This window comes from Cydia splendana, chromosome 1, assembly GCF_910591565.1.
Source record: "Cydia splendana chromosome 1, ilCydSple1.2, whole genome shotgun sequence".
NCBI lineage: Eukaryota > Metazoa > Arthropoda > Insecta > Lepidoptera > Tortricidae > Cydia > Cydia splendana.
In genome coordinates this window covers 24,127,129-24,149,414 of record NC_085960.1, presented here as the reverse complement: position 1 = coordinate 24,149,414, position 22,286 = coordinate 24,127,129, and the positions used below count along the sequence as shown (strand labels likewise).

The 22,286-nt window shown below is 37.3% G+C and overlaps 2 protein-coding genes across 3 annotated transcripts; one reads left to right on the top strand and one right to left on the bottom strand.

The window, feature by feature from the left end:
• Positions 1-9,378: 9,378 nt before the first annotated feature.
• Positions 9,379-15,653, bottom strand: LOC134792158 (large ribosomal subunit protein mL46). Of its 2 annotated transcripts, none has more exons than XM_063763398.1 (6): positions 15,483-15,653; positions 15,100-15,268; positions 14,386-14,527; positions 13,807-13,938; positions 11,782-11,907; positions 9,379-9,576 (listed from the first exon to the last, which is right to left on the bottom strand). In XM_063763398.1, the coding sequence occupies exons 1-6, from the start codon at positions 15,541-15,543 to the stop codon at positions 9,430-9,432; spliced, it is 777 nt and encodes a 258-aa protein (XP_063619468.1). In that variant the 5' UTR covers positions 15,544-15,653; the 3' UTR covers positions 9,379-9,429. The 2 variants fall into 2 exon arrangements, with proteins under 2 accessions (XP_063619468.1, XP_063619460.1); XM_063763390.1 differs by having other exon boundaries at positions 13,807-13,949; positions 14,394-14,527; positions 15,483-15,649.
• Positions 15,654-15,984: 331 nt separating this feature from the next.
• LOC134792151 (large ribosomal subunit protein uL6) lies at positions 15,985-22,075 on the top strand. The gene is made up of 3 exons (XM_063763376.1): positions 15,985-16,080; positions 16,292-16,541; positions 21,719-22,075. Exons 2-3 carry the CDS (start codon positions 16,301-16,303, stop codon positions 22,048-22,050), a joined length of 573 nt encoding a protein of 190 aa, XP_063619446.1. The 5' UTR covers positions 15,985-16,080; positions 16,292-16,300; the 3' UTR covers positions 22,051-22,075.
• The last annotated feature ends 211 nt before the right edge of the window (positions 22,076-22,286 follow it).

The following is a 22,286-nucleotide window of genomic DNA, read 5'->3' as shown; positions in this document are numbered from 1 at the left end:
CAATCACGGAGCGTGACAGTACAAATGATTCATGTTCTGTATATCCTGCCCTACAATGGCGTTAATATTTGGTTGTCATGTCTATACTTCGTTTTTAAGCATTATTGAAAAAAAAAATAGTAAATACTAATATTAACCACTAAGTACATAACTATTACAAAAAAAGCTAAATAATTATACGATTGCATGCTTAAAAAAGACACGTCACCTTCACTCTAATGCTAAACAAACGAAGAATAAGAACTAACAGCGATAAGACCGCCTGTTGCTACCTTTATCTACATTGTAAATCGGTTTTAGGGTTCCGTACCCAAAGGGTAAAACACGGGACCCTATTACTAAGATTCCGCTGTCCGTCCGTCCGTCTGTCACCAGGCTGTATCTCACGAACCGTGATAGCTAGACAGTTGAAATTTTCACAGATGATTTATTTCTGTTGCCGCTATAACAACAAATACTAAAAACAGGATAAAATAAAAATTTTAGTGGGGCCTCCCATACAACAAACGTGATTTTTGACCGAAGTTAAGCAACGTCGGGCGGGGTCAGTACTTGGATGGGTGACCGTTTTTATAAATAATGGTACGGAACCCTTCGTGTGCGAGTCCGACTTGCACTTCGCCGGTTTTTTTTAAATTTGTTTTTATGTTTGTGGTGTAATAAAGAATATTTTAGAGTCAGACCAAGAAAAGTCTACAGCAATTTTGATAGCACACGCAGTGCAAGTGTTATTTATATGTCATAATTTCATAGAAGCGACGTTTGAAATAATACTTGCACTGCGTGTTCTATCAAAATCGCTATAGATTTTTCTTGGCCTAACTCTACTTTAAATTACAAAGTAAGGCCTAAATTATAAAATAAGGCCCATCAATGTTTTTTTTTTGTGTTTATTAAACTTGATATTTTGTCTATAGTATTAGCGGACATGGCCTCAAAATTTAAACCCGCTTAAGAATCGGGCCTTATTTCGTGCATTATATACAATACTACCCATTTTTGTGTAGTCATTATTTATACTATAGAAGCATTGTTTGAGTAGCCAATTATTTAAACAGTATTTTTTTAAAGGGCAACGGTGGCAATATTTTTAGGTCTGGACAATAAGATACAGATCTTAATAAGGATATCAATGTAAGTGAATGTTACCATGACTACCAAACAAACAAATGTGATAGAATTTGCCAGCTGGCATTGTAACATTCAGACAGTTACCTATGTACCTAATCTGAAATATGAATAAATTAGTAATATTTTAAACAGGAAAGTAAACCGAATTTTGGCCTTTTGCTGGACACAATCACAATAGTAATTTGTTTTACAAGAGGGCAAAGTTTATCGCCACCGGTTGATGCATTTGGAGCACCAATGGTAGAAAATGCAAGCTCATCATCAACTGCATAATCGACGTTTGATATGACTATTGAATCCGAGCTTTTTGATCATGAATCATGATAAAACAAAATTTTAGAAGGTCGCAGAATAGTGGATTTAAAATATTTATTTTCTGTGATCTCAAATATCAGGCACGATCATACAAATTGTACATTTGCTGATCTTGCCTTTGTCATTGAAAGACGTAAGGGTTTACACAGAGAATATATATTTAAGTGTAATATGTGCAAAAAAAAGGAAACGATACACTCTGAAGACCCAAAAAGAAAATGTTAGTAAATACTGCTCCTCCCCATGGTTACTTGGTTCCTTATTCAACCTACCTGAAATTAAACGAGTAGGTTAGTAAATTATATCATTTTACATTATAAAGTTAAATGTTTAGGTATCTCAATCACTTACTCACTGGTGGACATGGACGCAAAATTTTTGCCCAACTACTTATACTATCTTATAAAAAATGAAATTTTGAAAGTTAGCACGCTTAAAGTTCGTTTTTTTTGCATTAAGGTAACAGATTTTGACATGTCTTATTAAAAATTACCATTGAAAAATAAGTCATAGCAAATATGTTAGAATTATAAATCATATTAATCATATTAATGAGCAAGAGCACCCTAAACCGGCGAGCGTGTATGAGGAATGTTATGAATGTGAAGGAAGCGAAAGTGGTATGTCAGGATCGTAGCAAGTGGAAATCCGTGGTCTCTGCCTACCCCTCCGGGAAATAGGCGTGATTGTATGTATGTATGTATGTATTAATCATATACTTTTTTATATTCTTTTGCTTTCATAAGTAATATAAACTAATTTTTAAAAGCGTTTTTCAATAATTATTAATAAAAAGACACGTCATGATTGTTTACCTTCTTTCTAATGCTAAAAAATAACGAACTATAATAACCGGGCCTTATTTGGTACAGAACCTTGATTTGATAGGTACATCGGATATTCTGGGCCCCTGAGTTTGTTACGTAAAGGACAAAATGGTGACATGTGGTTAGAGCTGATACTGTTAAACTAGTGGTTCTGTGCGCTAAGTATAAAAAATAAGCTTCAGCGAACTCATTAAGCCTAGAAAAAACCCTACACCCTACTGCCACTTAAGTCAGTCTTGAGTCTTTGAATCAATTTCCGTAGTAGTACTACTACTACTAAGGTACTAGGAGGTAATAAGGCCTATAGTAGGTATAATAAGGCCTACCTGAAAAATAATGTTCTTACAACAGTGTAACCGTGTTAGTTATTTGAGTAACATATATGTAAAGTGATACAATTAAAAGCTAACAGCAAACCAGTACATAAATTATATCTTATGTACTTCTTATGAATTACACTCTTATAAAGGTTTCGGCTAATTACGCTTAATTACTTGAATAAAGGCATGGTATAATAATATACTCCGCCTGGTACTCCATTCCCGTCTTTTCTAGGTCACCTAACTGACACGTGCTTACGTCATCATGCGACAGCGCTATATGATAATATGCGATAGCGCTATATATAGCGGCCATGTTGTTGTGACGTAGCCCCGTGTCACTCTGGGAATGGAAGACCATGTTTTATTAGACTATGAATAAAGGTAGATGAATTGCGTGCGGTCCAATAGGTAACCACAACTCACGGAGTCCAAAACAATAAGCTGATCAGCAAAGTCAAGTAAACAAAGCCAAGTCACAGTAGTAGAAAGATTATCGAGTTCCGTAAACGTAAGCCGGGTCAAAAAATTCAATCGCAACACAGTAAGTAATAAGTGAACGCCTCGTGGCAGTAACGCACGAAAAATAACATTGCAAATTGTCGGCAATGAGGCGCGCGCGGGTGCAAGCGTACGCATCTGTGTGCGTGCATTACACACACAAATACAGTCTCTCACGCCCCGTCAGAGCGACGGGTATATTCAGCTTGAAATCTCAAAATTGACTTTTAGCTCAGCTCCCGTTTCGTCTTAATTGGTGTGTCAAATAGTTTCTGAAACTGGCTATTCTGATTAATTTAATTAATAATTGATGTATATTTGACAACTGTAACATATATAATACAAAAAAAAACAATTTTGTAATTTGTAATCCAAATACCAACATGGAATAGCTAATTAACAACACTCAAGGTCACGCCGATTTTACGCCGATCGTTTATCGGCGGCGGCGGCGTGGCAAAAAAGCCCGGCGGCGGCGGCGCGCCGGCGCGGCGCACACGTCTATACCTACCTACCTATTTATAAAAATAAAATTTATGACAGAAATGTATTGATAAAAAATCTTGTAACTAACAAGGCAGAACAAAATATGTACCTACGTACCTAGTTGAGAGTGAATCTAATACCTTTAAACGAGCAATTCTTGTTTATTTATTTATATATACCTATATTTCGGGTATCTCCGAAACGGCTCTAAAACGATTTCGATGAAATTTGCTATATGGGGGTTTTGGGGGGCGATAAATTGATTTAGCTAGGTCTTCTGGGAAAACGCGCATTTTGAGTTTTTATATCTCCCAGATATTTATATGTTAAGTTACATTTTGATTACTTTTATTTATTTATTTAAACTAACTATAGTGCATTGCATAGGTACCTAAATAAAAAAGTGTGTAAAATGCGAATTCAATGTCTTATGCCTTGGGGTCCAACAGAAAATTGTATTGCGTTGTGTAATATTGTATTGCGTTGTGTAATGGATACCTAATGATTGTAATGAACAAACTGTTTATTGAACAAACATAAACGCCCCAGTACACAATGGGCCATCGCCGGCCACTCCAAGGGACGCAGCCATGCGGTAGAATGAGATAGCAATATCACTTGCTCCCTCTAACGCATAAATGCGTCCCTTGGAGTGGCCGGCGATGACCCATTGTGTACTGGGGCCTTTAGAAAATACTTTTCACCACACCAACTAGTAGGTGGTGGTCTCTCTTGAATGTTCAAAAACTGATGAGAAAGTTGCATTTTATGCACATGTGGGGCAAAGTAATCTGATGTAAATGTTGAGTTGTTTCCTTATGTTGGCTGGTAGAATTTACTATTTTACAGTTAGTAGGTAGGTACTTTCGTCGCAATAGTGTGGGGAAAAAAATTGTGTTTCACTTGGTGGCAAAAATTATTTAACCCTCGTGCCTTAAAACCCTCGCAACGCTCAAGATTCAAATTTTCGAACCACTAGTGGTCGCTACGCTCGTGGTTCAATTTTGGTCTAAGATCCCACATATATGGTCGACCTTCACCAATACGTCTGACGGATGAAAATTATTTTTTATGAAAGAAAATATGTTCCAGAACATAAATAAATAGGGTTGCCTAAAGAAATATGGTCAAGGCTATTTTTATTTTATTTTGACCATATTTCTTTAGGCAACCCTATTTATTTATGTTCTGGAACATATTTTCATAGTTTCATCCATCAGACAGATTGGTGAAGGTCGACCATATATGTGGGATCTTCTACTATTTTGAAATCTTTCGCTAGCTCGGGTGTCAATATTAGCACAACTTTGCCCCCCTTGTAAAACAAATAACTATTTCATGCATGCAGCCCGTTGAAAGATATCACTAAAGTTCTGGTCCCTGATCTTCAATTTGAGTTCATGTTAGGAAGTAAGTACAGTAGAGTCCGGTTAGTACGACTCCGCATATAACAACCAACCGCTTATAGCGACGAAAGTATAGGCACTTGTTTGGTTTTAGTACAAGCTACTATGAAAGCACAACCGTTTATTACGACTCCGCTTATAACGACCGATCGCTTTTAACGACGGAAATTGACTCAAAATCCGTCCATCAAGTCCGGTTACAACGACGAGCGACGTAGTTTTTACACATAAATTGTTGGTAAGAAGCTTACTCCGTCCCGCGCATCCAACTACCCTCCCCCTTTTGCCTATATACGGAGCAAGATGAAATAGTCATGTGACTTTTCGTAATTTTGCAAACTAAATAAAACCCAATTCCCATTATTCAGTTGAGCTTAAACTTCACATACATAATTATGTAAGTATTGGGTGAAAATGCAATACATATTTTGGTAGGTAAGGGGTCATCCATTAATTACGTCACACGTTTAGGGGGAGGGAGGGGGTCAAGAAAATGTGACATATTGTGACACGGGGGAGGGGGGAGACACAAACTTTGTGACGTCACTTTAACTTCATCAGTAACCGATTTTTTTTTTTAATTATTTTATTCGCTGTACATTTAAATAACAAGTTTTTAAAACGATAATCGTTTTTATTCTTTTAATTTTTTTTCCTAAGCAGTTTTAAGTTATAAAATTACTAATATTTATATAGTCAAAAATATTTTGATAAAATATTAATAATACTTAGGTACTTACTTAATTCGATTTGGCGATTTCGTAGAAAAAATGTGACGTCACACTAGGGGGGAGGGGTTTGCCAAATGTGACCAAATGTGACAAGGGGGGGGGGGGAGGGGTCAAAAAACCTAGAAATTCGTGTGACGTAATTAATGGATGACCCCCTATATCCCTTCGCGCCTCCTACATTTTTCAAATTTGCCGCCTGTTTCTACTCACAAGATCTGCTTGACCAACTTCAGTTAATATTTGTCTGTTCGTTGACTGTGCTTTTTAATTTCAATTCTTTACCTTATATCGGATTATTGGGGCCCACGGTGTATCCCGCTTAATACTATCTATGCCAACTTGCCAGGCATATTATAAATTATTTATCAGTTTAAACATATAATATGTTGTACCATAAACATGTACCGACATGTATCTACGGTCCATAAAACATAGTTGATTCATTATTCACGCGTATGTGCTCAGTTTATAGATTACTACCGAGTAGATAGATCATGTACCTATACAATGAATGGAGGTCACCGGATTTGGTAAATCGGTACTCATACCTACCAGCATCATGCAGTGTCGTCCGCGTTTGTACTCATCGGAATTATAAGTGTAAAACTACGTATCATACGGAGGTAAGAGAACATTAGTTCTAAATGTGTACAAATGTAAAAGGGGTCATCCATTAATTACGTCACACGTTTAGGGGGAGGGGGGAGTCACAAACACTGTGATGTCACTTTAACTTCATCAGTAACCGAAAATTAATTTATATTTTTTTATTCGCTGTACAGTTAAAAAAAATAATGAGATTTTGGATGTAACTTTCGTTGTGTTATAAAATTACTAATACTTATATATCAAAAATATTTTTTTATTAAAAAAATAATGCCGAGTTAATATTGTCGATTTCGTTGAAAACAAAATTGCCTAAAATGTGACGTCACACCAGGGGGGGAGGGGTTTGCAAAATGTGACCAAGTGTGACAAGGAGGGGGGGAGGGGTAAAAAAACCTAGAAATTCGTGTGACGTAATTAATGGATGATCCCTAAGTACCTTCGAGCTGATCTGATGATGGACACAGGAGGTGGCCATAGGAACTGTGTGATAAAACAACGTCATCTTGATTAGATCCCCAAGAATTACGACTTTATATTTTACGGGATTCGAGTAATTTGCGGATGACGAGTGAGTACGCGTACCTTGAAAAGTGGCTTCTTCTAAACACACAAGTCTCTCCATTTAAGACAAGGTGTCGTAATACTAACGTAAATAAATATTTTAAAAGAAATGTTTTTTTCTTCGATTATCGCATAAGCATTAATAAATACAAAATGATGTAATTATTTTGATTAAATAAAATATATTAAAATTGGCAGTTCGTTTTGCACGACGTCCGGTTAGTACGACGTAATATCAGCGGTCCCTTGGGCGTCGTTATAACCGGACTCTACTGTACTTAATAAGTACTTACACCCACTTAGTGGCTATTCGATAGTTGTGAACAAAATTACGGAATTTAAATTTAAATAAAACAAACGAATATTCGTAGTTAAGTAAAAGCGTGTAAAAAACCAATACTTAAACCAAAACAAACCGTGATTCACTTTTCGCAGGAAATTATTTAACGTTGTGTAAAATCAAAAACATATCGCGATGTTTGTAAACGAACGCGCAAACCTTGAGTCCGCTAACATGTTCCATCTTTAACCAACAAACCCACTTACGAAGCCAAATAAACTTTGGCAAAACACCGCGCCCGAGGAGAAAATCTTCGGCTACCTATACTAGGTATAGGTACTCACCTACGAAACATTCACTTTACGCACATCCAATAAGTACCTTATCAGGTTTCACATAAGATTTAAATTAGATTGGCTAGATATGAGTTTGGAAGTTTCGGGATCTGGACACGGCGTTTGTTTACACGTAAATCACGATCATTGTTTGAAGGGGCTTCTATTTCGATGCATTTAGTGTGAAGCCGAGATTCGCGTGGTGTTCCCAGGAACCGTACTGCGCATTTGGTACCTACCGAGTAAAGTTTTCCAATACTTGCTGTAATAATGTTGCAACAACACGTAACAACACGTAGCATTCAGCATACAATGTTTAATTCAAAAATAGCAGTATAGTGGAAGTGGAGCATAATTTGCGTTTTTATCGTACCTAATAGTTAATACGAAATGCAATAATTAGGGTCGAGCTATATCCCTCCAATCGTCACAGGGACTGTTTAATAGTCATAGGTACTTACATAAATATTACAGATGTAATGCATAATTATTTTCCTTCGTATTTTCACGGAAACGTACTAACCGTGTCTTGCTATTTCAGTCAGTCTCGGTACAAAAAGTACTGAGGTTGAGTGAAGTAGCATGACAAATACGAACCTTTCCGAGAAATATGAAGGAAAACAATGATGCACTACGTAGCACTTTTTAGAGCACCGTACAAAACTTTGTTCACGGTGCTCTTATTTTTAATAAATCCAACGTAAGTTCAAATAGGGTCGGCTGTTCATCAGTTAGCCGCGAAATCGAAATAGGGATTTATCTGATTTATCTCAGACTTCTAGAGTTCTAGTTGCATGCCAAATACGAACGTTTCCGAGAAAGCACGATGGAAAACAATTAAAGTTAGACCAAGAAAAGTCTGCAACGATTGTGATAGCACGCGCAGTGCAAGTGTTATTTCTATGAAGTTATTTATTTATTTATACTTTATTGCACAAAAGAAATAAGTTGTACAAAAGGCGAACTTAATGCCATGAGGCATTCTCTACCAGTCAACCTTAGGGCAAAGCATGCAGAGAAGATTGTAGGCGGTGCATTAAATTATGACGTATAAATAACACTTGCACTGCGCGTAGTGCTATCAATATCGTTGCAGACTTTTCTTGATGGTCTAACTCTAATTGTTTTCCATCGTGCTTTCTCGGAAACGTTCGTATTTGTCATGCTACCTACTTCAGTCAACCTCAATACTTTTTGTACCGGAGACTTGACTCAAATAGCAAGACACGTTTGTAAGTTTCCGTGAAAATACCTACGATGGGAAATAATTATGCACATCATTCTGAATGCCTGTCCAATATCGAAAGTGCGACCAACCTGCCGTATCTCCTTATTACAGCTTTTCGTATTTTCCAGTTGCTAACCCTACGTTTTGGTACGTACATTTAGGGCTGATTTAAACGATGCGAGAACTCGCATGCGAGTTTCATTACATTGCGGTTTTTGATCGGTCGGTTGAATTGGACGTAACCAACAGTCCGCAATGTAACTAAAATCGCATGAGAGTTCGCGCGCCGTCTAAATCAGCCCTTACTTTTTCGCACTCATGAATTGTTCATGTACATTGTGGCCTCCCTTTTGCACACTTTATTTATTATTTTTAAGCGTAAGCGTCATTCTAGGTCTGTACAATTACATACACATAACATGGCACCGAACCGCGCCATCTTTTTCAGCTGACAAACTCGGTGGCACGATTTTTTCTCACACTTCAAACATTTTAATCTCTGGTATATGTATAATGTATGTATACGAAATATGCAACAGAAACGTGGGATTGAATTAAATCCCATCAAACCCAACTCGGCCATTCGATTTCCACTGAAACTAAAAACCGTAATTAAATTAATCGAAACGATCAAAGAAACAACAGGCGCGTGATCAACTAACTTTATTACCTATAGACTTAATTACACTATTATGCACACTAAAACCTCTCTTCAATCAGGAATTCCTGGACGGAGCTGTTGTAGCGCGGGGGGAGCGCCTGCCGCAGCTCGGCTCTCGTCAGCCAATTAGCTTTGGCTTGGCTGGGCGCCGTGCCGCTTTTGTAATTGGAGTAGTAGAAGAACACCTGCAATTCGTTCAGTTTGGATATTATACCTACATAATGAAGAGGCTACATTTATTTAAGAGAATAACGGAAAATATACACTTATAGGTCTACATTATCTTTAGTTATGTTGAAGTAAAGCATATTGTAAAACTTAGGAATTTTGTTAGCTTTTGAACATGTGAGCGAAGAATGAAAGATCTGTTCAAGAAAGTTGAGCTCGCGTAATAAAATGACACTATAAAGGAGGTACCTCACGGTACGTTCGGTTTCGGTACGGTAAATTAACGAAAAAATATAGAATAAACAAAGAAAAAATATTTCCAACTTTCCTATTCGTACCACAGAATAATTCCTACTAGGTACTATTTTCTAGCCTAGCTAGTTAGTTGTTTTTTGTATATATTAATCCCTTCCATTCATATACCAAATTAAAATTATAAAAAAAGAAGAAAATAAGGACTTACTACTTAGGAACATGCAGAAAATAATCCTTTATCATTAGAGGCTCATGACGAAGCCCCATAAAATACCAATACCAATCTAAACAAAGGAATAAACTACACACTTCCAAACTTTTTTTTTTTTAAGTCTTGTCTTTATTTATTAATGTTATTATTGATTACAAATAATTTATTATTGTTAATTAATTACTAATAAATTATTTGTAATAAAAATCTTAGTAAATAAGTACCTTTGTGATAAATTGATGATGATTAGGTACATGATCTCGGCCTCAATGCTTTTATATCATCATCATCATCATCATCAGGCTATAGTAGTCCACTGCTGGACATAGCCCTCCCCTAAAGAGTGCCATAGCGCCCTGTCCTCAGCTTGCCGCATCCAGCATCTGCCTGCAGTCTTTCGCAGATCGTCATCCCACCTGGTCGGAGGGCGTCCTACACTACGTTTGCCGAGTCGCGGTCTCCACTCAAGAACACGTTTACCCCAGCGGTTGTCGGTTCTTCGTGCGATATGGCCAGCCCACTGCCACTTCAGCTTGCTAATTCTTTGAGCTATGTCGATAACTTTGGTTCTCTGTCGGATGTATTCGTTACGAATCCTATCCATCAGAGAAACTCCGAGCATAGCTCTCTCCATAGCTCGCTCAGCGACTTTGAACTGGTGGACCAACCCTACCGTGAGTGTCCATGTCTCGGCTCCGTAGGTCATGACGGGTAGGACGCACTGATTGAAAACTTTTGTTTTCAAACATTGCGGTATGGATGACGAGAAGACTCGGCGTAGTTTCCCAAACGCTGCCCAGCCCAGCTGGATCCTCCTCTTGGCCTCCTTCTCGAAATTGTTTTTACCTAACTGCAGAATCTGCCCGAGGTAAGTGTATTCGGAAACGATTTCAAGAAGGTGACCATTTACGACTATCGGTATTGGATCAATGTGGGCATTGATCATGACTTTGGTTTTATCCAAATTCATGCCAAGACCGATGCGTCGCGAGGCTGCAGCTAGGCCGTCCAGCATCCGGTTCAGCTCCTCTAGCGACTCCGCCATTAAGACTATGTCATCTGCGAATCGTAGGTGTGAGATGTAGTCGCCGTTTATGTTAATGCCCTTACCTTTCCAGTCCAGCGTCCTAAACATATCTTCCAACGCGCTTGTGAACAGTTTCGGGGATATAACATCCCCCTGTCTCACTCCTGACGCAATTGGATGGGTTTAGACTGCTGACCCTGTACTTGGACACTCATGGTGGCGGCTTCGTAAAGACATCTCAACACCTCGATATAACGATAGTCTATTTGGCATCGCTGTAAGGATTCCAGAACAGCCCAGGTCTCAACAAAGTCAAAGGCCTTCTCATAGTCCACAAAGGCTAGACACAGGGGCTGATTATATTCTTCGGACTTCTGTATAATCTGCCTCACTGTGTGAATGTGGTCTATGGTGCCATATCCTCCGCGAAACCCTGCCTGCTCTGGCGGCTGGAACTCGTCGAGTCTCCTAGCGAGACGGTTCGTGACCACTCGTGAGAACAGCTTATAGCTTTTATATGCCACATAATAAATATTTGATTCGTTGTATCGTACAAATAATTTATTTACCAAGTAGGTACTAGGTTGTATAAGCCATCATTTAAAACCGAGAATTGGAAAATACAATAATATGACGACTAAAATGGCAGGTTTTTAGCTTAATAATACCAGAATGTTAAATTCATTTTAAAGCGTGCAAAAATTGTGTGCTATAAATTCATAAAATTACCTTGGCGCCTACTTTCCCGTTGATTTCCGTGGGATATTTGTACTTGTAGAACCCGCACGGCGCATTGGAAAGAAACTGTACTTTGAAGTCTGCCCCGCAGTGCTCGGCTATTATTCTTTCAGCAGTCTGAAATATTAAACAATATAATTTTCTTCAGTTTTGTTGCACGTTGCACTCGCACTGTCAAAGTTGGTGTATTAAGTATACGGTTTTCGTATTGTCGCTTAAAGTAAGCGTATTAGCGTATTTATAGTCTGTATATATATAGACTGTAGCATATTTAAATAAAAGTAAACAAACAATTATTAAATTTTCGGGTAGTTATAACATTTATTGGTTAACCAACCAAATACAAAATCGCCTGAATCAGTCACTGAACGACCTGACTTTAACCTACTTTATTTGATCATGTAATGCTTTCATCTACCCTTAGGCTAAGGAGCCATTTGAGGGTAGATTTCGTTTACTTTTATATAAATACCCATGGTCTAATAAAACATGGTCTTCCATTCCCAGAGTGACACGGGCCTACGTCACAATAACATTGCCACTTTATTTCAACATAACATGTTACATGGGTACATTATACCTATGGTTAATAAGTTAAAATATTTCTTTATAATTTTCATTTATATGTATTTTAGCTTAAATTTTACAATAACACGTCATTTTTAATTACTCGTTAGCAATATCTTCCGATTCACGAAAGAAATTTCAGACTTTCGGGTAATTCTGTTTATACTACTGGCAACACAGGATAGCGCTGTGCACATTTGACAATTCGGATCTAGATAACTTCATGCCCTGACCGTCATCCTTGTCGAACGCGTGTTAATTGTTATTTCCTTCTCGCTCAGTGTCAGCAGTCGCAGTGTTTTCCAAACTTTTCACGTCGTAAGCTTGGTAATTAATGTGTAACTGTGAATTAGTTTTTTAAACGTTTGTCTTGTATAGATAAATAAAGTTTAATTTAATACATTAGATTTGTTTTATTTTACTATGTTTCTACATGAATAACTTAAAATTAATGCCGTTAAAATAATTTTCACCGTTGGTTAAAATTCTCCCACATTTCAAAGTTTGAGAACCTGTAAACAGCATGATGACGTAGGCGCGTGTCAGTTAGGTCATACGCGAATCTCGGAATGGAGTACCAGGCGGAGTATATTATTATACCATGTAAATACCTAAAAATACAGAGTTTAGTACTACTAACAGAAAACTTGAATAAACTTTATAACAGCTCATAGTTGGAATGTGATGACAAGTATTGACAACTAGAGATTAAAAAATATTATTGGCACCGAAAAAACGCATATACAAAAAAGTACTGAAAAGTGGAAGAGGATTGACCATATTCGACATATTGTTTTATTCATTCTAGATTGTAATATTTGTAATCCTATGTTTTTCCAACAAATAATAAAAAGTATAAAGACCGATCAAATGTGAGTTGGCCTAAAGAAACAAATTAATCACACAATTTGTATCAAACTTGGCAGGTTTTATATATGTATTTGATTTTCAACCCTAAAACAAAAAGGATTAAATTCATATTTAAAAAATGCTGCTAAATAAAATGATTCTTTTAATATACTTAAAGATAAACAAGGTTTATCAAAAGCTTTCCCTTCTCTTCTTCCTCGCGTTATCCCGGCATTTTGCCACGGCTCATGGGAGCCTGAGGTCCGCTTGACAACTAATCCCAGGAATTGACGTATGCACTAGTTTTTACGAAAGCGACTGCCATCTGACCTTCCAACCCAGAGGGGAAACTAGGCCTCATTGGGATTAGTCCGGTTTCCTCACGATGTTTTCCTTCACTGAAAAGCGACTGGTAAATATCAAATATTTCGTACATAAGTTCCGAAAAACTCATTGGTACGAGCCGGGGTTTGAACCTGCGACCTCCGGATTGCAAGTTGCACGCTCTTACCGCTAGGCCACCAGCGCTTCTATCAAAAGCTTTCCCAAAGCATAAATTGTATATCTAATTGCCTAGTTACTAATTCAACATAGTGTAACCTGTCTAAGGGTCTCTCCTTCTTTCCAAAGTCCTTGAGGTAGAATGTGTTTCTCATCTTTGCCTAATTTGTGATTAGTCACTAGAACCAAGTGCCTTTGAAGGCACCTGTCTAATGTAGTCTTGTCACCCTTCTTGTCTGCGTCTAAAACAAATAAAATTAATTTATTTCAAATGTTAAGAGGATCAGGGATTAGAAAACCCAGCACATGCGGATCTTTGGACCTGCAATTCCTGACTCTTCAATATGCCCAAAAAATGAAAGGTAGGGAAATTAGACCACTGAAATCAACTTAAGTGTCTCTCCAAGGGTGGTATTCCACCTATCCAATTTCTTTGTCCAATGTGTATTGCGTCTCACATTTTGCTTTAATGAGAGAGTGAGACGCACTGACATTGGACAGGTGGATTACCACCCTTAGATACCTAAAACTGATGGTTTCTGCGGTGGTTAACGTAACACACTAAACTTGATGTACCATAGGATCATTTCGGCCCGATATGCAAGTATGTGATTAATTGCATCAGCACAGGTGTTAACTTGTTATGCCCTTATAGGTACTTTTGAAATTTTACAAAACATGTGTACCTGTAACAATGTCAGCAAATTTGAATTTGGCATATTCTTCATTAGATGCATCCTCAAAGTCTTGTGCAGTGATCTTGCTCACTGCATCTGGGTCCACATCTGCAGACTCATTCTTTAGGAGTTCCGCTTGGATTCTAAAAGTACAGTACAAACATGAATTAGAGTTTTAAATTTCAAAGTAATACTTATTGAAATTTTTATGATGCAATAATTAAATTAAAATTGTGCATCATTAATGTCAATAAATAAATTGATGTCTATATGTACTTATACATATGTTATATTATATAGGAATAAATATATTAATTACAAGAATTCAGCTGTGTTTGTATATCTCAAACGGTAAAATAACAATTTGATTGGCCAATTTACTAACCAATCATCCTGCTTAAGTACCAATTTTGTACTAAAATTACAGATTGGTTGGAGTGGGGCCACTGAACTATCATTTTAGCATTCAGGATAAAAAAAACAAGGCACAGAATAAAAAAAAAGCATTTCATACAATACATATTGAAATAAGTACCTATGTATTCTTAAAATCAATAGTAAGTTTAAAACAAAATTAATTTTGTATTAAGCAGAAATGTCTGCAAAGAATACCACAATGCTTAAAAATAAAGGAAAGATGGCAAAACTCACTCAGGCTTCAGCTTGTACGAAAAAAAAGCTAGGAGAAAACAAATATTATAAGAATGTAACTTACTTATCAGTTTCGTGTCTCAACTCATGGTCCGATTTAAGGCTCTTCTCTATTTCTATAGTGTTAAGCAAAGACTTGTACTTTTTCTGGATTTCGTTGAGAGGTGGCGTGACTACTGGCAGCCTTTCAACACATACACTCGTAACTAAATCCCATGACGAGTTAGAGAAACCTGTCAAAAATAGTTACTTAGGTAAATAGTTAAATAGAGTGTTAATAATTTTTGGGTCCAATTAGCGGTTAATTTTCCCATATTCATATAAGTAATAGAAAAACTCAATAGTCTATTGAATATATTGGACACGATTTAGGCAAACATCAAAATTATATTTGCTTACTTAAATTACTTAATTTAATAAGTAATAAAAACTAAGATTAAAACTAACCTCTACCAAACAATCTTTGGCAAACTTTTAAATCGGGATGTAACAATGTTCTCATAAACATCCTGTGCTTTTCAGTTACACAATAGTGTAAAATTAAATCTTATTATGAAACTATATTAATACAATATATATTTAATTTATCGCAAAACCAGATCACAATTTATTTTCAATTTATGTCACAGTGACAGCAAAGAATGACAGTGATTGATAATAAACATATTTTTCTAATATTGTGATGATGAAAACTCTGAAAAGTACAGAAGATAATTATTCCATTATAAATTAATTCTTTTTTCCGGCAATGTGAGGTATTATTTACAAAAATGCTTGCGAATTTTAAAGTTCCAGATGAGATAAAATGCTTCTTTATATTATTCTGTATCAATTTTTAATTAATAGTTTTATTAAGAATTTTCATCATGAAAGTACACCTCAGAAATGTCAGATGATTTGGTATGTTTGAGCCATTTTTAAAACTGTGCGATTGAAGTATTTACATACGTATTTTTAACGCATTCTGTGGATTTGACGTTTATACTATATTTATGACTGCTGGTAACACTCTTTAGCCCTTTTCCGGCTCTCTGTGTCAAAGAAAGTAAGCAATTTTATATTTTGCTGTGATAAATCCATTAAAATCTAGCAAAATATTAACAATTATCGATATACAGTGATTAATTTGAGTGATATATTAAATTTCCAAGATGTTCCTCACAATATTTATTTCACAAGTGACCAAAACGAGCGGACTCAGTTGTCAAACACGTACAGAGGTTAGGTTTATATTTAAAAGATAATTTTCGTTTTAGGCCTTCATCATGAAGCAAATCGTTGCAAACCAGAAAGTGAAAATCCCTGAGGGGTTGACTGTTCACGTGAAGTCGCGGCTGGTGACAGTTAAGGGACCGCGAGGAATTCTGAAGAGAAACTTCAAACACTTGGCTGTTGACATTCGCATGGTGGGCCCACGACTCCTGAAGGTTGAAAAATGGTTCGGCTCCAAGAAGGAGCTTGCTGCCGTGAGGACAGTCTGCTCCCATGTTGAAAACATGATCAAAGGTAAATAAAGTTTGGTTTGTTTGATACTTACACTAGTAGACCTAGTAGTCGATTTTTGAGCACTCATCTACCTTGGATATTAAAAAAAAATTAGTTTCTCGTCGTGTCTGTCTTAAGATAATTGTTTAGAAGAAAAAAATGTTTAGTATAAAAGACTTCAATATTCAATACTTATTGAATCAACATTTGAGGTTATGTTATATGAAGCTTCCATGATTGGTTGTTTAAAAAGGTGACTACTTGAAGATTTACATATCCTTAAACTAAATGTATAGGAGCTCACTCTGTACAGTGTATCAACTATCTTACCCCTGTAAAATTGAATGGCTAATATATTTTAAAATAAAGACTTAGCCATATAGAACCTTGTCATAAAATAATTTTACCCTAGATTAGGATTCCATCTGTCCAATGTGTATTTTGTCTCACATATTGCTTAATGAGAGAGTGAGATGCAATGACATTGGACCAAGATATCAGATATATGGAATACCACCCTTAGATTAAGCAACTACTATGAAGTGTCCAACTCAGAAACATTTCATTTCATTTATTGAATGCCAACCATGGTTTACAAGGTGTTTACATATTATAATAATAACATTATAAAGTACAGCATGGACCCTGCTAGGGCGTGACAAATCTTAAAATATAACTTAACCTAGGAAAAAGAAATGTAAAATTTACACTTAAAACTAATACATATTTTCAGCTCCATCATTCATATATTCTTCGAGAGTGTACACAACAAAGGACCATGGGCAAATTTGTATGGGCACTGTCCCCACCCACCAACAGAAATGAAACATGTCTCATTTAATAGATCTTGGCAAACTGATGATTTTTTACTATGACGAGAATCACCCTATGTATGGGGTTTTTTTCTGTCCCTAAGCAGTTATGTTTTCATGGCGGTGTTCCGGTTTGAAGGGTGAGACATGGCAGTGCAATTACTGGGTATTGTGGCATAAGATCTTTACGTCACATGGTCGGTAACGCGTATTACGTGATAACCATGAGTTGTTACATCCGTCTATAGGCTGCGGTGACTGTTTACCATCACGCAGCCCCGCATGCTTGTTTATCAATCAACTAGTATAATAAAAAAACAAAAACTTTCAATGAAATGAGCAAAAAATATGTAAAAACAAAACACGGTTTTCCAAGAAAACCCCATACATATGGTGATCCTCGTCATAGTAAAAAATCATCAGGTTGCTAAGATCTATTAAATGAGACATGTTTCATTTCTGTTGGTGGGTGGGGACATTTCTGCCCATGGTCCTTTTATAAAGAGGTTATTTTTCCGGTATTGTCTTTGGTCGTCCCATTCGTTTTTCGTCAAGTTCTTAAATTAGTCCTATTCTGCTTTCGTCACTCATTCTACATTGAAAGCCACCGACGATGGTGACGAATGTAGAATGAGTGACGAAAGCAGAATAGGAATAATTTAAGAACCTGACGAAAAACGAATGGGACGACCCAAGACGATACCATTTTTCAGTATTTCTAAGTCAATTTTTAATATGTTTAGTAGCCATTGGCATGGCATACCCTGAGGCCTAGTTAGAGCTATTTTTCTTACATTAGAAAGTTGTAGAGAAGCTGCTGTTTTAAGAGCGCTATTACATTTCGGCGTTGAGCGAGTTTAGGTATTTTACGCGCTGCGGCAGGCCGTGCGAACTCAGTATGCCGATCCCTTCTACCACACTCGCACTACAATGATGGATTAAACATTCTTGATCCTTCGCGAAGCATATTGAAATCAACCATAACAACACCAACTGTGCTTAACTTTTGAAGTCCTAAAACTGTTATTTGGTAAGTACGAAAATACTAAATGCAGTGCAAATGTAAGTGTGTGCAGTGTTCATAAATTAATTTTTCATCTATTTTTGACGATTTTTGACCCCCCCACCCCTCAAATCATCCAAAAATCATGCTTCGGATGACTCTGTTTGCTCCTACGTCATACTACCATCATCCGATGTCCAGACCCCCCCCCCCCCCCCCCCCTCCTCCTTCCATTTGAAACGACGTAATTTATGAATAGCCCCATACTCGTACTTATGAAGGTATTAGTATTACTCGAAATAAATGATAGGTACTCGCTTATTTACATGTTTCGTCATAGCATTTGGTACCTATAGGTTGTAAAGTTTGTATCAACGAGGGTTTAAAAACGAACTAGTATTGAGGATCTGATGATAATGATGATGATTAAGGTGGTCACGGATACCAATCAACCATGTAGTAACATGATTAGGCTCGTTTGATTCGTCTCAACAAGATCTTTGACACTGAAGATACACAGGGTCTGATGATGGAGCTGGAAGGTGGCCACGGGTACCAGTCTATCATGTAACTAAACCACTTCGTGTTTGGGCTCGTTTGATTCGTCTCAACAAGATCTTTGACACTGAAGATACACATGGTCTGATGATGGAGCTGGAAGGTGGCCACGGGTACCAGTCTATCGTGTAACTAAACAACTTCGTGTTTGGGCTCGTTTGATTCGTCTCAACAAGATCTTTGACACCAGACAGTACTCAGGGTCTGATGATGGAGCTGGAAGGTGGTCACCATTACCAAACAACCATGCAACTAAACCACATCGTGTTTAGGCTCGTTTGATTCGTCTCAACAAGATCTTTGACACTAGGTGATACACCAAACACGAAGCCCAAATACGATGCCCAAACACGAAGCCCAAACACGTAGCCCAAACACGAAGTGGTTCAGTTACGTGATAGACTGGTACCCGTCGCCACCTTCGAGCTCCATCATCAGACCCTGAGTAGTATCTTGTGTCAAAGATCTTGTTGCGACGAATCAAACGAGCCCAAACACGAAGTGGTTCAGTTACATGGTAGACTGGTACCCGTGGCCACAGTCCAGCTCCATCATCAGACTCTGAGTACTAACTTTTGTCAAAGATCTTGTTGCGACGAATCGAACGAGCCCAAGCACGAAGTGGTTTAGTTGCATGGTTGATTGGTACCGGTGACCACTTTCCGGCTCCATCATCAGACCCTGAGTACTATCTTGTGTCAAAGATCTTGTTGAGACGAATCAAACGAGCCCAAACACGAAGTGGTTTAGTTGCATGGTTGATTGGTACCGGTGACCACCTTCCGGCTCCATCATCAGACCCTGATTACTATCTTGTGTCAAAGATCTTGTTGAGATGAATAAAACGAGCCTAAACACGAAGTGGTTTAGTTGCATGGTTGATTGGTACCGGTGACCACCTTCCGGCTCCATCATCAGACCCTGAGTACTATCTTGTGTCAAAGATCTTGTTGAGACGAATCAAACGAGCCCAAACACGAAGTGGTTTAGTTGCATGGTTGATTGGTACCGGTGACCACCTTCCGGCTCCATCATCAGACCATGAGTACTATCTTGTGTCAAAGATCTTGTTGAGATGAATAAAACGAGCCTAAACACGAAGTGGTTTAGTTGCATGGTTGATTGGTACCGGTGACCACCTTCCGGCTCCATCATCAGACCCTGAGTACTATCTTGAGTCAAAATTAATACATATAGAATGTCAGGTCGTTTCAAATATGTTTAATCCTGTCCGGTAGTTTATTAAACTGTACCATTATAAATTATAATACTATAAAAACAGTGCTAGGATCAAAGTCTCTCGTTGCGGTTTACACGCACACAGTATAGCGTTTTACACGGCGCCCGCCGCACACAATGATAAAAAATCTCGTTGTCGCCGTTGAAAATGTGCGGAGCCGACCGACACACGTCCTGCCTCTACAAGCTCTGCCGCGGCACTGAGCTGGCGCAGCGCGCTTCATCGGTAATATAGAGTAGTTTTCAAAAAATTGCCAAAAAATTATAGTAGAATTTCATAAACACTAATGTATACCAACAGTATAAGCAAACGTTGCAGATTGCTTGAGTATGAAAATGACTTCGATATTAAGTAGATTTTCGTAGGAATTGACACTTGTTTCGGAGAGAAAATTGAGTTCGTTTTACTTTGATTTTCTCTTTCTCAAAGGTGTGTTGGAAAAATATCGTTTGATATGCCTAAAGTACAGGGTATTAGTAATACAAAATAGCCAGGTTTAGCAGAGTAAACTTCTCAACATTTCCAAATAAGAGCTTGCCATTCAGTGCTTCACGGGGTTTTTCGGAAACGACCATCAGAAAAAAAATCATTACTAATTTAATAAGTCCTTTTTCTAATATTTACAACGATATTTAAAAAGATAAGAAGACGCTTTTACTGGAACAAGTACTCATTGTTTCTAATAATGAGCACAAAGTCCTGAATTTCGTCGACTAGTATCATCAATTTTGCGTTATTTCGACTTTTCTTGTAAGAGCGCTCTTAAAAAAGCCAGTAGGAATCATATTTTCTTAACCTTAGGTAACAGCAGCTTCTCTACAACTTTCTAATGTAAGAAAAATAGCTCTAACTAGGCCTCAGGGTATGCCATGCCAATGGCTACTAAACATATTAAAAATTGACTTATTTCACTTGTTTGGTGTTCCATTTTAATGAAGATAATAGTAGTTACCAAAAAAACTAATTTAACTATAGTTGTTATGTACAGCACTGAACTATTTCATGTTGTTATTATAATATTTCATGAGAATTCTGTTTTTAAATTAAAATCACCTTAACAGTAAGCCGCTAGTGGATCGGGCATTGTTTTTATTGCTGTTTTATGTAATGAATCAATACATTCAATACCTACACAATAAAAAGGACTGTTAATGTGGCAGTTGATTGATGTACATAACAGCCCACAGTAAATAATTGAATATGTATAAGATTATTTCATGTTTCCAGAATTTAGTTGGCTCTCTTCGGGATATCTTAGTGCTGAACAAAACAAGCAAAACATTTAACCTTTTTGATGCCAATGACGGATATATCTGCACCATATGTCCAATGCCGAAGACAAATCAATCCATCACTGACCACAGAGCAATATAGATCTATGTCCATAAGCATAAAGTTCAACTTTAGACACTTTTGTGATGTGGTAGTCCTTCACTAAAAACTGACTGGAAATAATCAAATCTTTATTGGCAAAGGTAACTCATTGGAACGAGCCTGGAATTGAACCCGTGATCTACAGATCGAAAGTTGCACCCCCTTCCTGCTAGGCATGACTGATACTAATCCAAATGTATCTTTATTCCAGGTGTCACCAAGGGATTCCAGTACAAGATGCGTGCTGTATACGCTCATTTCCCCATCAACTGTGTCACCACTGAAGGCAACAGCATCATTGAAATCCGTAATTTCCTTGGTGAGAAGTACATACGGAGGGTAAAGATGGCACCAGGCGTCACTGTTGTCAACTCCCCCAAGCAGAAGGACGAGCTTATTATTGAAGGCAACTCTCTCGAGGATGTTTCCAGCTCAGCTGCCCTCATCCAACAGTCTACCACCGTCAAAAACAAGGATATCCGAAAATTCTTAGACGGTCTTTACGTTTCTGAGAAGACTACGGTTGTACCCGATGAGATATAAGGACATTAAATAATAAAATCCAGAATACAGTATTTTTTTTTTACTATTATTTGCATTTTTCTGGTAGGTAAATTGCTGCAAGGTAGACATTGAAAAAGAAACTTGCATGTCCCTTTCGTTTTTATCGCACGTCATTGTTGTTATAGAAATAATAACGAATACAATATTTGCTTTAATTATGTTGAGTTTGAGACCAATATAAGATGATCAAGCAAATCTTGTCAGTAGAAAAAGGC

What these genes read in the sequence shown, in the direction of transcription:
- LOC134792158 (XM_063763390.1), bottom strand. Translation starts at nt 15,543, where the DNA reads ATGTTTATGAGAACATTGTTACATCCCGATTTAAAAGTTTGCCAAAGA. An exon ending in ATTTGCTGACATTGTTACAG is followed by an intron (nt 13,950 to 14,393) that starts GTACACATGTTT and finishes TATTTGTTTTAG; the next exon opens with ACGCAGACAAGAAGGGTGAC. An exon ending in AAGGAGAGACCCTTAGACAG is followed by an intron (nt 11,908 to 13,806) that starts GTTACACTATGT and finishes TTAATATTTCAG; the next exon opens with ACTGCTGAAAGAATAATAGC.
- LOC134792151 (XM_063763376.1), top strand. Translation starts at nt 16,301, where the DNA reads ATGAAGCAAATCGTTGCAAACCAGAAAGTGAAAATCCCTGAGGGGTTG. An exon ending in TGTTGAAAACATGATCAAAG is followed by an intron (nt 16,542 to 21,718) that starts GTAAATAAAGTT and finishes TCTTTATTCCAG; the next exon opens with GTGTCACCAAGGGATTCCAG.